Genomic DNA, 15,356 nt, shown 5'->3' with positions numbered 1-15,356 from the left:
AAAAATAAATGTTTTATATATTCGTGATTGTTTATTGTGTTTAAAATTATAAATAATCTATTTTTTGATCAATTGATATAAATTATTATTACATTATTCAATCATTTTGCTATTTATATTAGGAAATAAAAATTTTTTTCTATCTACAATTATTATTCATAATAGTGATGTAATTTTTAGAATATAAAATTTTTTATAGTAAATAATCATTAATAAATTATTTTTTACATCAGGCTTTTATATTTAAATATTTTTAAAACACTTTAATCAGATAAAAATAAATCCATTATTAAAAGTAGAAAAAAAATATCTATCTCACAATAACTGTTAAAAGCACTGTCGATTTATCGTGAGCATTTAAAGTTAAAATTAAAGAAAAGCATTTCCTGTGCATCAAATAAAGAAAAAAATAAATAAATAAAGCAAAATTAATAATTGGTAAAAAGACGTACTTAAAGTAATGTGAAAGGCAATGTTGAAAAGGCTTTTTATATAGGAGCAAAAAAAAGGGAGAATAAATACTAAAATACTCTTTAAGTAAATGCATACAAAACTAAATGAAGATTGTGAAGAAAAAATAAAAGTTGGAGGATTTATTAATTTTAATAAATGGTTTCAGCGTTGGAGATGATGGTAGAACGAATGTAAATGTGTTAATAATGTTAAAAGGTTGTGAGTAAAAAATGTGTAAAAAGAATAACTTGTATGTTATGAGATATTCTCATTGCGTAGATCATCATATACAAAGTTGACGATAAGTTTCGATAATAAAAAATAATAAGATTCAACGATAAAAAAGATATATATCGTGGATGGTTGGATGAACGGGTAGAGAAACCTATCATTAAGAGCGATAACAGAATTATCGTTTCACGTATATGTATACGATCGTGGCGAAATTTTCGGAGCGCCGGGGCAATTACGTGGTGATCGGTTGAACGTTCGTTCAATGGTCCTAGCGTCAAGCGAGCGCAACGATCCTGATCGATACGCGATAGAATATGGCTTTAAGAATAAGAAAAGGAGAAAGAAGAGAAGATGAAGAAAAAGTGAAACAAGTGTGTAGAGAGAAGAAGATGAAACGAAGAGAGAGGGTGCGAGGATGAGTCCGCATGGCCTCGGGCTCCTGTCTCTCATCGATTGATGAGCACTCGTTTCAAGCAATTATTGTTATTCTGATTACATAATAAGCCAGATGAAAAGAGAAAGAGAGCAACGATTGGATTGTGTACTAAGAAAAGAGACAGCTAATTCTCTCTCCAAGAGGAAAGCATAATTCGAAAAGGGCTCTGAGAGCCTGGTTCCGCGAATCCTTCGCGTAATCGATTCCGTCATGTCGCGGGACCACCCGGTACGGCCCTAATAAATAAGTAATACATCGCTCGAAACAGTGAGCATCGCAATACGACCGCCAAAATCACCACGAATCTTCTATACTCTTTGCACTCGCTTATATTTCTAGTCCTTTTTATCATTACTCATCTCAATGCATTTTAAATACTTTGCCAAGTTCGTGAGAAAAATTATTTCAAACACTGACAAACAATTTACCAGTCAGTTTATTTCTGAAATAACTGAATACATTCTTGAGTTTACATTCATAAAAAATATATTTATCTTCATTTTTATTCATTATTATTATTTTTTTTTCAATTTAAATAATTATTGGACACTATAAGAATTGAATATATTAAAAATATTGTTGATTAAAAATTATCATGCATTATTGATGTAATTCTTCAATACATTTGTTTAATTTTAAAATAAAGTATCACTATTTTTATGAAGTCGATAAATTTTATATTTAGAATTGATTGAATAAAATTAATGTTTAATAAAAGAAAAAAATCAAATTTAGAATTCTAGAATTATTTTTTAGTTTTACATGATTGAATTCTAAAAATGAATCTGTAGAATATAAAACTTTTGGAAACTTTTAACTAGGTCTGCAAATTAAAACTAGGTTGAAACCAATTAAATTGGATTTCTCACAAAAACGTTGAACCTTTCAATCATTAATGTATCATTTTTTTTAGTATTTAATCGTTTTTCTATCATTTTGTTCAACACCAATATCTTGATAAAATACTTCTAGTATTTTTTAAAATTAATTCGACGTTTCCTGATTTTGATTATCCTTAAAATATTCTCAAAAATGATCTCCAGCATCTTGAACCAATTTATTCTAACTTTCATTGCTCAGATAATTTAATTCATTTCTTTTAACTCTCTACTTTCTGAATCTCAGTTTGTTTATCAAGTTAATCAATTATTAATATTTAATCATTATCATATTTTTTATGTTATTTAATATTTAAAGATGTTCGTAGTTGATGTCCGACATTGTACAAAACATTTGTTCTTCTTTCAACATACCATGTACCATATCCTAAATTTTATACAATACTCTAGCGCCTCATCCCTGTTCACACAGGATCCCCATCACTTTCTCGTTTATGCATCCGACTAACTGGACACAAGACACGATTTTTAAATCTCATATTCCAACGACCTTACACGACCGGACCTCAAGCCAACGATGTTCTACACTTGCAAGGTGTCAGAACTTGTGTTATACTCTGTATTAAGTATCGAAATGTTCATTAACTGGAAGAAGGTCTTCCTCTGCTTCTACTGGATTTTCGTCACACGATACCTTCCTTTATCTTTTTTCTTTTCTTACACGTCATTGACTAAAGGATTTTTGCCCTTCCTATCCCTTTCCCTCTGTGTTATACTTACAGATTATTTTATGAGAAAAATTCCATTTTTTAGTTATGTTTACTTACTTTATTCGTTTTATTCCTATCTTTTATGCGATTTTTTAGAGCATCCTTTAGTGTGTGATGAAATTATACTGGAGGTTTTACATTAATGTAAAGGTTTTAGTCTGTTTGAAATTGAAATGAAGGAATAATTCAGAGGGATAATGTTATATTTATTATTAATGTACCAAGTTCTTATTCGAAATGGTCTATTAGGTGTTTATAAAAATAGTGATTGTGAATTGTCTTGAGGAATAAATTTTTAGCTTTGATATTTTTATTGATTTAAAATTTTTAAAAGTTTTTTTTTACAAAAATTTCATTCATTTATTCATTTCAATGTTTTAATAACTACTCATTGTTGATTGATGCTTGATATATTTTTACAAACAGATATTCATTTTAAATATTATGTAGACTGTCAATAAAATTAGAATTCGAGTTTTTTAAAATGAACGAAATATCAAGAACATTTTAATAATATTTAGAGTTAAATAAATATTATCTTAAACTTGAAATTAAACTTAAATGTTTTTTTTTCGTATGAAAAAACTTCTACTAATAATAATTTTATTAGAAAAAATCTGTTGAATATTGCCAATAAATACACAATTTCTAGTTTACAGATATTTCATCTATTTTAAAATCACATTTCAGTCTAAATTCATATCTGAACTGGTATTCTTTATGCATCAACGTGCAGATAATAAATTAAAAAATTTCCCCCTAAAAAATATGATAAGCAAAGGTAATTTATTTTTATTCACATTTGCGACTTCTCTCATTAAAAGTTTCCACAAAATATTTAGTTATAAGTTTTATTTATTTTATATATCATTTTTATTTTGTATCTCAAACAAAAATCCTTTCAATTCAACATAGAAATTTTTTTGCTTCAATCAGAACGCTTAATAATATAACTACAAAGATATTTGTTACATATAATGATTGTTATTATTTAACAGACGTGCTCAGACGACATGTGACTCACGGTGTGATTTCGTTATAAAGACTATTTGTGAACATTCGTCGAAAGTGAACACGAGAAATGGGAGAAACGTCTTTCGTTGGCGTGGCCAAACTCGTAACTCTCTTTTCACGGTCAACAAAATACCAAAGTGATACATGGTTAAATTTTTTCAACTATAAATATTCAAATTTATCGTCTCAAACAGGAGGAAGTAGTTACCAAGTAGTCTACTATTTTAAATAATTTACTGAACTCATAAGAGGGACTTTTTATATTTCTTTCAACCTTTGTATGTTACTATTCAGCTCTATACTCACTTGCACCTTTTTAAAACGTCATACAAATGAGTACATGCAGGGCAGAGAACGAACGTAAACATCCAGAATGGAAATTTATGTGCTGATATATGAGCCGTTTGACCACTCAAAGCGACCTCGAACTTTGTTTTTTTTATGACCACGAGTTACTTTTTTTCTAAGAGTCAGGCATGTCAAAAACCTCTGGTATATGCCAAAATATAATCTTCGAGGGTTACAAATGAATGTTAAATAGACTTTCAAGTTGTAAAAAGCATCTTAAATTGATGCTTAAACAATCATCTATACTTTTTAAATTCTTAAAAAAAGTTTTATTACAATAATTATTATTGAAAAAATAAAAATGTTATTTCAAAAAATGTCACTTTCTAGTAATAATGACAGAGTGAAATGATATAATACATGAAAAGAAAGTTTTTAAAGCAAGAAAAAAATGTTTTTCCGTGAGGGCGAGTCTTGAAAATCATGAGCACTTGTCACATCATCGTGGAAGAGGCTTTTCGTGAATAGTGGGGAGAGATATAGGTATAGGTTCCCACACCGCAGGGCATGATTTATCGGCCTGCCACCCGAGCTCGCCGCTGTCATCATCTTGGTACCGTGAAACGCCGGTCCTTCAGCATCTTCTCTTCCCTCTTCTCTTTTTTCTTCATTCACGACCCCTTTTTCAAACATTATGACGCTTTTCCATGCAAAAAAAAATGTCTACTTCATCACGGTATTGAGACAATTTTTTGTCCAACAAAACACAAAAAGTATAACAAAGAAAAAAGGGAATAAAAAACTAGGCAAGTGATTTATTTTTCTTAAAGATGGGTACTTGAAGTTTGAAGTCTGACGAGTGAGCGCAGTAACTACTTAAGGAGTAACGGCCGATGATACCTTGACGTTCAGATGATCCATAAGTGAAATACAATAAAGAGTTTAAAGTGTATATGTGTAAAGATAAGATGACTAAAATAAAGGAGAGAAAAAGGATGCAATACAGAGATTTTAAGATGGAGACGTAGGCCGGCAGCTCGTAAAAAGTGCCCCTCTCAGATGAGAGTTCATGAATATAAATTTATGATAAAGCATAAATGAGAATTTCTTCGGGTATCCTGTGCGCGCGGGCCCATTGCCTCTCTTTCAGGCTTCCCACGTTTTTTCGAATTTTAAATTGCCCACCCGAGGTATATACCATGGGACTCCTGCACGTCGATATACTTTACGAACCAGTGGAGATGCTTTACGACTTGACTAGAGTCGATACTTTATATTGTAGTACATATGTAGTGAGAAGCCCAAAAGTGGTCGATCGTATCTTCAGAACCCTTTTGCCTCGCGTGACGCTGAGTGATTACTACGAAAAAAATATCAGACGCGTGCGCGCGCTCCCCCGATTTTGTTTAAACCATCATCTACATTTCCCTTTCATTCTCTTTCTTTAAATACATTTTAACAAAAACAAAAATCCATACTCAAATATCTACCAAGCGAGTTAGTTAATTCTTATCAATTATCTTATTATTTCCATTAAATAATCACAGTCATTGAATTATCTAAATTAGTATGGAGAAACATTTGCTAAGTAATCGCTTTAAGACAGACATATTGAGCACGTGTTAGTTGCAGTATATAGCTTGCGTTTATACTCTTAATCGGTAAACGGGTAAGCTGGCTACTGGCGTGCGTGTGCGGCTTCGGGTATCAGAGAGTAGCTGGCCCCGTGTAGGGAGGAGAGAGACCATAGTGGGGTCGCGACACACCAACGTGTGTTGAGTTAACGCGCACACGGGGGATAGTATAACGTCATCGTGTGCTTCTCTCTATCCAGAGAACCAAGAAGGGGTTTGTCGACGACTTTCGCCTTGATTGCACCGACATCCTCAGTCTCTTCAAGTCCTTTGCCAACGACACATTCATACACTCAGTGTTTTATTTTTCACTTCTTGCTTACTTATTTACTTAATGTGACATTTTTTTTTTTTCATTTACTGTTTTTGTTTTATCAATTGTTTGTTGGATTTCATGGAGACCAAGATGTTGATTAAATTAAGGTTTTTGCTCATTGTGACACTCATTTTGACTCAACGAAAGCATCAAGGTGGTGCGCGAGGTGAAGATGCTCTTCAGATTAGGCAAACGTTGACTGGAAGTTCTCGATCGAGATCAGAAAGCATCAACAAAACGGATATGTTATATCCTGAACATCAAATACCGGCTACTCTTCAACCTGGCAATCCATCCAAGTGAGTTCAATGTTTAGTTTATGAATGTGAAATTGTAATAAAGGTTTATGATAGAAGCATCTAAAGATTCTTCCAGGTATTTTTCATCATTTTTTTACATTTCAAATGATTTTGATGTCAAAAATTGGTCTTTTTAATTCATCAATTCTAGTTGGTTTTCAATTTTTTATTAATTACATTCACTTAGAACATGAATCTATGAAGATATTTTTTAGATGCTATTCAAAATACACCTCAATTGTTTTTGTATCATTTCAAAGAGTCTTAATTATTCATGAGAAACATTCTATGAGTTTTCTATTTTTTTCAAGTGGAAATAAAAAATAAATGAAACTTTACAATTTTTCATTCAAAGTACTAATTATAATTAAATCCATTAGTTGTAAATAATATATTATTTTTATATGAATAATAATCAAGATTTGAAATCATTCTACTTCAATACATTTTTTGCATCATCATTCATGGAAATCATCAATAAAACTACAAATTAGACAAGTAATTATTGAAAAAAAGAACCTATAATAAAAGTCTAATTAATAATCTACTGTTCTTTTAAATAATTAAAGATTCTAAAGCTTCTAATCAAAAGTATCAGAGTTGAAATGAAATGACTTTACTTAGGGTGCATTTCAACCTGAATAAATTCTTTATGCTATTTTTTAATAATATATATATAAATATTTATCCACTTTAATTTTCTAAGACTTACTTATCTTCATCCAAACTTCATAAATGGTCAAAACTCAAAGAAAAAAAAACAAGACATAAAGTTAAAGTACTCGATCAAAAGATTGATGATGATGATGATGCAGATGCCTAAAACACCTATAGCCGTTTCTCAAATCCTATATACCCAATTCTGACATTTGATAATCTCATCTTGATATTGGTCGTGATATATTAAATGGTGTGACAGAATTCTCAGCATATTTAAGTTGTCTCGACGATATGCGCGTAGCTGGATTTAGCATATGGGGGTCGTGAACACGACCCCAGACGCCGCGACGCCAGCATTGTGTCTCATACGCTAATTTTACAATGGCGACACACGTGCAGCAGTAAACTATACATCCCGACGATGAAGAAAATTTTTTTATCCATTTTTTATTCTCTATTTGTCCTCTTCCTTAAGTTGCCAGCACCAGCTAAAATGTCGGAACGTTTAGACTTCCAGACGCTTTGGCTACTTGCCGCGAAAAAGCTGAACTCCTTCCGGCCTTCGACGACTTTATACAAAGCTATTCTACTTGACATTACACTTCTTCTTGTTCTCTTCCTGTGGCATTTTCGGCTTAACTTAAAGACGAGAGAGATTAGGGCGTTTGAAAGCAACTTGAACGATCGTTTCCCCTTCAGCTAAGTTCCTTGTGTTGGCTATTATTTGTAAAATACGAGGAGCGCAACAGCCCAGACGTCTCGTGACTCAGGACCACCCAAACTCCAATAAACTCTTTTCTCTTTTATTCGTTTATTAAACTAGGCCACGAATTTTTAGTTTGTCATTATCGTATCCAGGTTGCTGCTCACCATTTAACTCGGGATAAACTGACCAATACAATTCTAGAAAATGAGCTACTGAAGAAAGCTCTTGAAATAAATGCCAAACTAGGTTTAGGCAAAGCCAAATTATAGTTTAGTTGATTGATGGATTAGTCTATTGTTGTGATCATTTCTAAATACAACACTAATGTTCTTGGTAAGATTTTTAAACCCAATACTTATGTAGTAAAACTGTTTGTATCCTCAATTGCTTAAGTATTTTAGAACATTCTTCATACATGTTATTGATTAGCATCAGTCATAAGTTAATATTCTGAGAAAAAGAACTGTTTGCTGCTATAAACTGGTCAGTAAATCCTATTCAACACCAGAATGGGCTCTCTTAAACCCCTCTAACCATTTTATTCCACATCTTTTCGAATGGTAATGTCATACTGGATGCAGCTGATGTCATTACAGGTTTTATTATCTCAGTCATCGCGATGGACATCCTTTAACACTCATTGTTACACCTTGTGCTGGACCAATCGCTTGGACTGTTACTTGCTTTGAACCTCCTGTTGATAATCGTCAAAGTGGAGCATCTGAATGTAAGTTTGTCTTTCAAATAACATACTTTAATTTTAATTTATATAAAAATTCATAACGATATTGTTTAAAATAAAATATATATTATATTATTTTAAACTTACACTTAGATATTGATTCTTTTCAACTTCGTTGTTTAAAACTGCATCTAATCTATAATTCATTATAGTGATCATGAAACTGTGTGTTTTGAATCACCTACTTACAATGTTATCTCAATCTGATTTATTTAATAGATAACAATAATAAATGTTATTCAGAGTTTCAACTGACCCATTTCTAGCCAATTTATAAATAAGAAATAACAATTAGAAGCTTCATGGAAAAGCTTTTATTTATGAAACAGCTTGAATATAAAATTAATCAGTCGAATATGATTATAATCAAAGCACAGACATCATCTAATAAAATTACATTTGTCAATTAATATAGATTATAAAAAATAAACTCTATCAACTATTTATTAATTTCTAACAAGTATATCATAAAAAAATTTCAATCAAAGAAACTTCTTCTTAACTCATTTCATGACATTAATACATTAATTATCCACATAACAGTAGATAGAAATATTAATAAATAAAATAATCAGGTTTAGGTGATGATTCCAAGTAACTTAAATAAAACCAGATGGAAATAATCTTCAGATAAAATAATCTATTTAATCATGTGATAGATGAATTATAAGTAGTTAACCTTCTTTTCCATCTTTTTATTAATATATTTTTTTTAATAGCAATTTAACGCGAATGATTTTCCTGTTTGTTATATCAGCATTGACACGATGGCCCGTAAACGCTCTCATTCCGGGATCACCGTTATTCAGCTACGAAGGCGATGAAGCGCAGAACTTTACGATTCCAAGAGTACGTGCGGGACTTTATAGGCTTGAGATAAAAACTAAGACAGATGCTTACAAGATCGATCGATCGCCGAAGACGGTGTTGCTCTATGCGACCTCAAGTGCTCTGGATCATCTTCCAGTGTCGTATGAGAGCACTAGAGGAAAGAAACACCGAGCATTACGCTTCCAACCACGTAGAAGTCGACGTAGACTGACAGTTTCATGGAGTAAAAGGTAAAAAAAAGCCTTTTTTCAGTAACTTCTAACTTGTTTAGAGAACGAAAAAAAATTGAAAGAACATTTTTTGCAACTCCAACAGCCACGTGGATCCACATATGTCGAATTACTGCTTAGCTGTAACATCTGGCACAGCAATGCATCCTCCAACCCTTTGTGCTGCTCAAAATGTCCTACAGATTCATTCTCGACCTATCAAAAGTGGTGGATCTTCTAGAGAATATCAACATCGTGGAGTTCCTGAAGGTCTTCACTGCTTTAATCAAACTAAACTTACTCTTCATGGTCTAAAGTACAACACGACATACGATTTTTCTCTTTATGTGGTTTGTATCAAACAATTTCGTTATCTTATTCACCATAAGGAGGGAATAAATTGATATTATCAGTATTTTTAAATGCAAAGGTTTTTTTTTATTAATATAGATAAGTGCACGAAATAATGTATCCACCAGGATATCCACGGAGTCATTTAAATTTCGAAAAACTCCAGCTCAAATTTTACGAACTGACCGTTATGTAACGGCGAATCTTCGTAAATATGATGGATTCATAAATTTTCAATATCAACCTCCTTATAACGGCACGACGGAGTTTCATATTTTACCGTGTGGCGGAGGGATAGTTAGAGCTAAGCTTCGAGGACCATCTGGATTTATGAAGGTATTTCATTTGCCAATTTCACTTTTTTAAGTGTCTAATTTTTTCAATTTTTTTCTTCCTCATCATGGTATACTAAAACAATGATCGAAATGAAAATTTCTTTAAGATCCTAAATACTAATGAATTACTCATTTTCGCGTTAAAAAATTCATTATAATTATTCAGACAGATCCACTTACTTAATTAAATGGAAATTAATTAGCAACTTTAACTAATTGATTGTTGATAAAAATTTTATTTTAATAAAAACATTATCAATTAAAAATTAGAATAAATGATCTTAAAGTAAAGAAAAAATGTAATATTTAATTTAGAAAAAAGAAGTAGTTGGCCACGCATCCTTAAAAGCACCCTCGTTAGAGCCAGGAAAACGATACATGCTTGGAATATACGCAACTCCACAGGAATTAATAAAAGTATCATCAGTCAAGGTCTTGGCAACTCAAGAAGGTGCAATTCTATATCCAGAAGTAAGTGAAAATATTTCTCATTACTGCAATTAACATTTTAATAAAGACAAAAAATCATTTTATGTTTACAGGTACCTTCGAAGAGTACACCAAGAGAATATCGATCTTTGAGAAAGTGTCATGAAGTAACAGTGGGCGTAGAGCCAGCAGGAGCTGCAAAATATTGCGTTCTAGTTCGTGAACTCCGAGGCTCAACTTCAATGAATGGAATAGCAAGTATTCCAGATCAGTGTGGTCTTCATCGTCGTCGTAGATCAGAATACACACGCGAAGAATGTGAAGAAAAATTGAATCCTACAGAAAATCGAGCTCTTTTATTCACCATCAACAGACTCCAACCAGGAAAAGCTTACATAGTTCAAATAACTGCTCAAGTTCAAGGTCAATCATTGTCGTATCCATTAATAGGAGTGCGTACTCGGAGAATGTGTCAATCTTAAAGGAAAAATCTTCAATCCCCTTTTGTACATAGAGTGTGTATGCCTGTGTGTGATGAGTGTAAAAAATGCGTGAACGTTTGTCATCATAATTAATTTCCTAATTGCTGTATTTTTGTACTTCATTGATCGCTATCGTGATCATCAATCGTATCGTAAATAATAATTATCATAATAACAATAGTAGTAGTAATCATCAACAGTTTTAGAAAATAAGATAAATTATAAATCAATCAAGTAAGATAAGATTTAATAAATAATAAAACCAACGTCACTGTTCATCCAAGCATGGAGTATAAACAAAGGCAAAACCATATGTCACCCAGAAGTCCTTCATGTCCACTGTATAGCATAAAACATCGGTTATCAACCATCAAACCTACAGACCATTAAAAGCCACGAATCTCTCCAGTCTTAACTTACACACAAGTGTCTATTTCGGGATCGTTTACGTTAGGAATATTGCGTGGATGAGAGTTGGAACGCAGAAATTACAGAAAAGAAGAGTTCAAGTGGCAAAAATGAACGGTTACTTTGAAAACGATTTGGCAAGGCTTTCAAGTGACTTTAGATTAGTTTTCCAAGTGATTCTCTGGCCTTTGATAATCATCGGAGTGATTGGAAACGTGGGAGTTTTGTGTTGCATTTGTTTTTCAACCAGGAAGAGTAGTTCATCTTTCTCTCTAAAACCCTTCTACAAGATGTCTTTGGTGTCCTTGGCCTTGGCAGATCTTTTGTTATTAGGATCATCGGGAACAAATGTCCTGGCAACCGTTACCAACAAGACACTGCTTTGGAAGCTATCCAGCTTAGGCTGTACATTGATTCCATATTTCCAGACAGTCTCCATGCTCGTAACATCATTAAACTTGGCAGGAATTGCTCTAAATCGGTACTCAGCAATTCAATCTAAGCATTCACTATCACAAAATTCTACAGGTAATTTGGTAGCTGTAGGCTCAACCATCATCGTCTGGAGTGTTGCGTGTAGTTCGTCTTACCCAGTTTTGGAGATTTATACAACAGAAACTGTTGGTGTAATAAACAATTCAACAATATACACGTATGTTCAAACTGTTGAATTTTACTTCTAATTATAATTCTCATGTGTTTACATCGATTGTTTCTATTTAATACGCACAGAGGAACTTTGTGTGTGACGGATCGTCATGCAGCTGCGACGGTTTATACTGCACTCTTTGCTGTCATTTTTGTCCCTCTTACAACAGTGTTCATCCTTGTCTACATTCTCTTGGCTTTAAGCATTCACAGACGAAAATCTCCGGGGGAAATCCGACGCAATCAGCCTCAAATAAGTCAAGACAACTCAACTGGTAACAAAAAAAATAATAAATCTCAAAGATTATTTTTATTTCTTAAAGCTTAAAAATATACAATAATTTTTATATTCATTTTAGTTAATAAATAGTTTATAATTTTTTTTTTAATTATTAATTTTTATTTATTATCCTTTGCAGCTTCTACAAATACAACAATCAAATCTGTGACTTGGATGAAAAAAACACCAACTCCAATTCATATAATTCGGAAACGTCGAACTGTGAAAGTAATTTTAATGCTAATTGGTATTTTTAGCTTTTGTAGATTACCACAGTGGATATATCTACTAGTTAAATTACACATCACATTGTCTGGTAACTTTTGGTGGCATTTACAAGTTGTTTTGACGTCTTTATCACTTTTAAACGCAACAGTTCATCCGTTTTTATATGCATTTTTGAATGAAGCTCTGTCGTTGGTTTCGTGGATTTATTCTCTCTGTTGTGCACGAAATAAATCAATGCCAGTGAGTCAAGAGTCTAAGGAAGTAAAAGAGGGAAGCTTTTCTGCAAGTATCAAAGTACCTCGAGGTCCTTATAGTCCCTAATTTTTATTGTAAGCTCATCCAATAAATCTTTACTAATTTCATCTTTGTAAGCTTTTAATCAATTTTAATTGAAAAATCTTTAAAATTTTAATAATAAATAATTCGATTAATTAAACTATTTCAATAAGTTATGTATGAAGCAGTTAAAGTACATAAAAAATAAATAAAACTTGAATGCAAGTTAAAAATTATTCAAGGTCCTTACAATTCTTTATCATTAATATGCCATCTCTGCAATTAAAATCTACAAAATTAATAGCTAAAGATGAACATAAATACAACAATATTTGTAATAAATTTTTAATAAATTTCATGACTTTATTATTATAATTCAGCTTGTATAAGCCTTTTAAGTTGATCTCCAGGACTTTGATGAGGTTCGTGTTTGAGTAAATCAATCGCACGTTCTAAATGAAGCTTTCTCTCTTCCCCAGGGCATGAAGCAAACTCTCTTAAAGCAACTGCAGTATATAAGGCAAGTCGAGCGCCATAAGGATCTAGGACTGATGTTGTTTGTAAGATTCGCTCGCACAATTCACGCTTTTTCATGTTGTCAGGGGACTGTAGTTGAATAAGTGAGTGAGCGACGGCAATGCAATGTTGGTGTCCTGGATGCAAAAGTACTGACAGTCTAGAAAAAAAAATAATTCATACAAAAATTGATAAAAGAAATACTCTTCTTTTTAATTAATTAAAAAATTAATCAATAAAATACTTTGAATGTAAGTCACTGAGAACTGATTCTTTGGCAGTTGACATTGCATTTTCGACTTCTTCACCCAATCTGTCAACTAGTTGAAGAACTTCATCGGACGTTAGTACTCCTAGAATGTTGATCGTTAGATATTAATTTAAAAAATTGAGTTTAAATAAAGAATATATGATTAAAGTTTTTTCAAGTAACTCTATATCTTCAGTAAAGAGTCTTTTTGAAGGTACTTGATAATATTATAATTCTTTTTTGTTTCCATTTTCATTTTTAACTTTCATTATTTCGTTACGTTCTATTTAACTTGAATAAAAACTTGATGATTAATTCGCATAAAAAAAATTCTGAAACTCACCAGGACATGAATTACAAGACCACTTGGTATCCAGGTCGAGAGGATCCTTTGGGAGAATTAAACCAGGACCACAAGGACATCTTACAGTTCCAAGATGACTATTTAGTTCCGTAGGATCTTGACAACGTTTACAACGACAAGAGAAATATTTAGTAGCCAAAAGATGCTCCCGACGAGCTCGAGTTGTCCAGAGAACATGAGTATACGTGGTACTTAAGTGTTCTCCTCTAAGATTTAACAAAAAAAAATACTTAAAATAACTTTAACAATATTCAATGGAAAATGAATAAATTTAATAAATATTCTTTTAAAAAATACTAGATATTTCTTAAATGTATTTAAATTTTTGCTTTACTTCATCAAAGTTTAGAGAAGAAGTATAAAGTGAAATAAAAAATTTTATTTCGGTAATTACTTACTTTTTTATTGGTCGTGCTGCTCTTATAATAATTTTTGGTCTACTTTTGTTGTCAAGTACGAAATTATGACGAGTATTAGCAAGACATGAATGTTCCAGGAGACAAGCGTTTTGATAAATAGCAGCAGAGCCTTCAGGAGGGTTAGTCTCCAACGCATTAACATCAATCAGGCCGCAGATTTTATTAAGAACGTCTGGAGACATGGAGAAAGCTTCTAGAATAGGTTGAAGTTGTTGAATAATATCTTGAGTCTCTTCATAAGTTTCAGTACCCGGTCCACGTTTGTCTTCATGACTTTCAAGAGAAGAAAGTGCTTCCCATCGACTAGGGTAACGTTTTTTTAATAAAATCATACGTAAAGGTAATAGAATATCACATCTAGGAATGATACGAACTTTAGCTAGAATTTTACACTCAATGGCATGTCGATTAGCATCCACTAAACCATCGCAAGATACTTTGCATGCATACCAAGAACATCCTGGACACCTGACAGCAACATTTTGATTTCCACATCCAACGCAAACACGTTTGTCAGAGTGTAGAGCTGGCCCCCAGATAATTGGAGCTTCTGTAATGATCAAATCACCTGCCTCAAGATTTCTAGTTGCTATGAGATGCTTGCCAAGTTCCTCATTTTCTTCAATTTTCCATGGACGACATGATAACTTATGTCTAGACCAATCATCCTTTTGGTGTGTTGAGTTGCAGTAAAATTCTTCCTTACATCCTGTACATCTTAGATCAGCAGGACTTTTACAAACAGCACAGACACCAGACTTGTCAGTAGATGCTTGCATTGGAAATTTTATTCTTTGAAGAGTAAAGAATAGAATAAAAAGAAATAGGTAAAAGAATTTATTATGAGCTATTCACTTAGAAGAAATTGTTGGTGCGCGGAGAAGTGCGTTGACTCTACTGGCGTGATAGACCGCGTTGATGGTAGGGTGAGTTTAATTT

At 32.3% G+C, this 15,356-nt stretch overlaps 3 protein-coding genes across 4 annotated transcripts; 2 read left to right on the top strand and 1 right to left on the bottom strand.

Annotated features, from left to right (window-relative positions):
* Positions 1 to 5,905: 5,905 nt before the first annotated feature.
* On the top strand, positions 5,906 to 11,567 carry nord. 2 transcript variants are annotated; one of them, XM_035086060.1, is made up of 7 exons: positions 5,906 to 6,283; positions 8,246 to 8,376; positions 9,149 to 9,452; positions 9,538 to 9,781; positions 9,882 to 10,118; positions 10,433 to 10,588; positions 10,660 to 11,567. In XM_035086060.1, exons 1-7 carry the CDS (start codon positions 6,063 to 6,065, stop codon positions 11,026 to 11,028), a joined length of 1,662 nt encoding a protein of 553 aa, XP_034941951.1. In that variant the 5' UTR covers positions 5,906 to 6,062; the 3' UTR covers positions 11,029 to 11,567. The 2 variants fall into 2 exon arrangements, with proteins under 2 accessions (XP_034941951.1, XP_034941952.1); XM_035086061.1 differs by having other exon boundaries at positions 10,635 to 10,853.
* Positions 11,477 to 13,097, top strand: LOC118068574 (5-hydroxytryptamine receptor 4). The gene is made up of 3 exons (XM_035086063.1): positions 11,477 to 12,088; positions 12,169 to 12,359; positions 12,504 to 13,097. Exons 1-3 carry the CDS (start codon positions 11,496 to 11,498, stop codon positions 12,911 to 12,913), a joined length of 1,194 nt encoding a protein of 397 aa, XP_034941954.1. The 5' UTR covers positions 11,477 to 11,495; the 3' UTR covers positions 12,914 to 13,097.
* Positions 12,462 to 15,299, bottom strand: LOC118068573 (SET domain-containing protein SmydA-8-like). The gene is made up of 4 exons (XM_035086062.1): positions 14,397 to 15,299; positions 13,978 to 14,204; positions 13,629 to 13,737; positions 12,462 to 13,544 (listed from the first exon to the last, which is right to left on the bottom strand). Exons 1-4 carry the CDS (start codon positions 15,194 to 15,196, stop codon positions 13,238 to 13,240), a joined length of 1,443 nt encoding a protein of 480 aa, XP_034941953.1. The 5' UTR covers positions 15,197 to 15,299; the 3' UTR covers positions 12,462 to 13,237.
* Positions 15,300 to 15,356: the final 57 nt, after the last annotated feature.

Source organism: Chelonus insularis, unplaced genomic scaffold, assembly GCF_013357705.1.
Source record: "Chelonus insularis isolate UGA/USDA-ARS -01 unplaced genomic scaffold, ASM1335770v1 contig_3_pilon, whole genome shotgun sequence".
Lineage (NCBI taxonomy): Eukaryota > Metazoa > Arthropoda > Insecta > Hymenoptera > Braconidae > Chelonus > Chelonus insularis.
The sequence above is the reverse complement of the archived record's forward strand: the minus strand, read 5'-3'. Positions and strand labels throughout refer to the sequence as shown.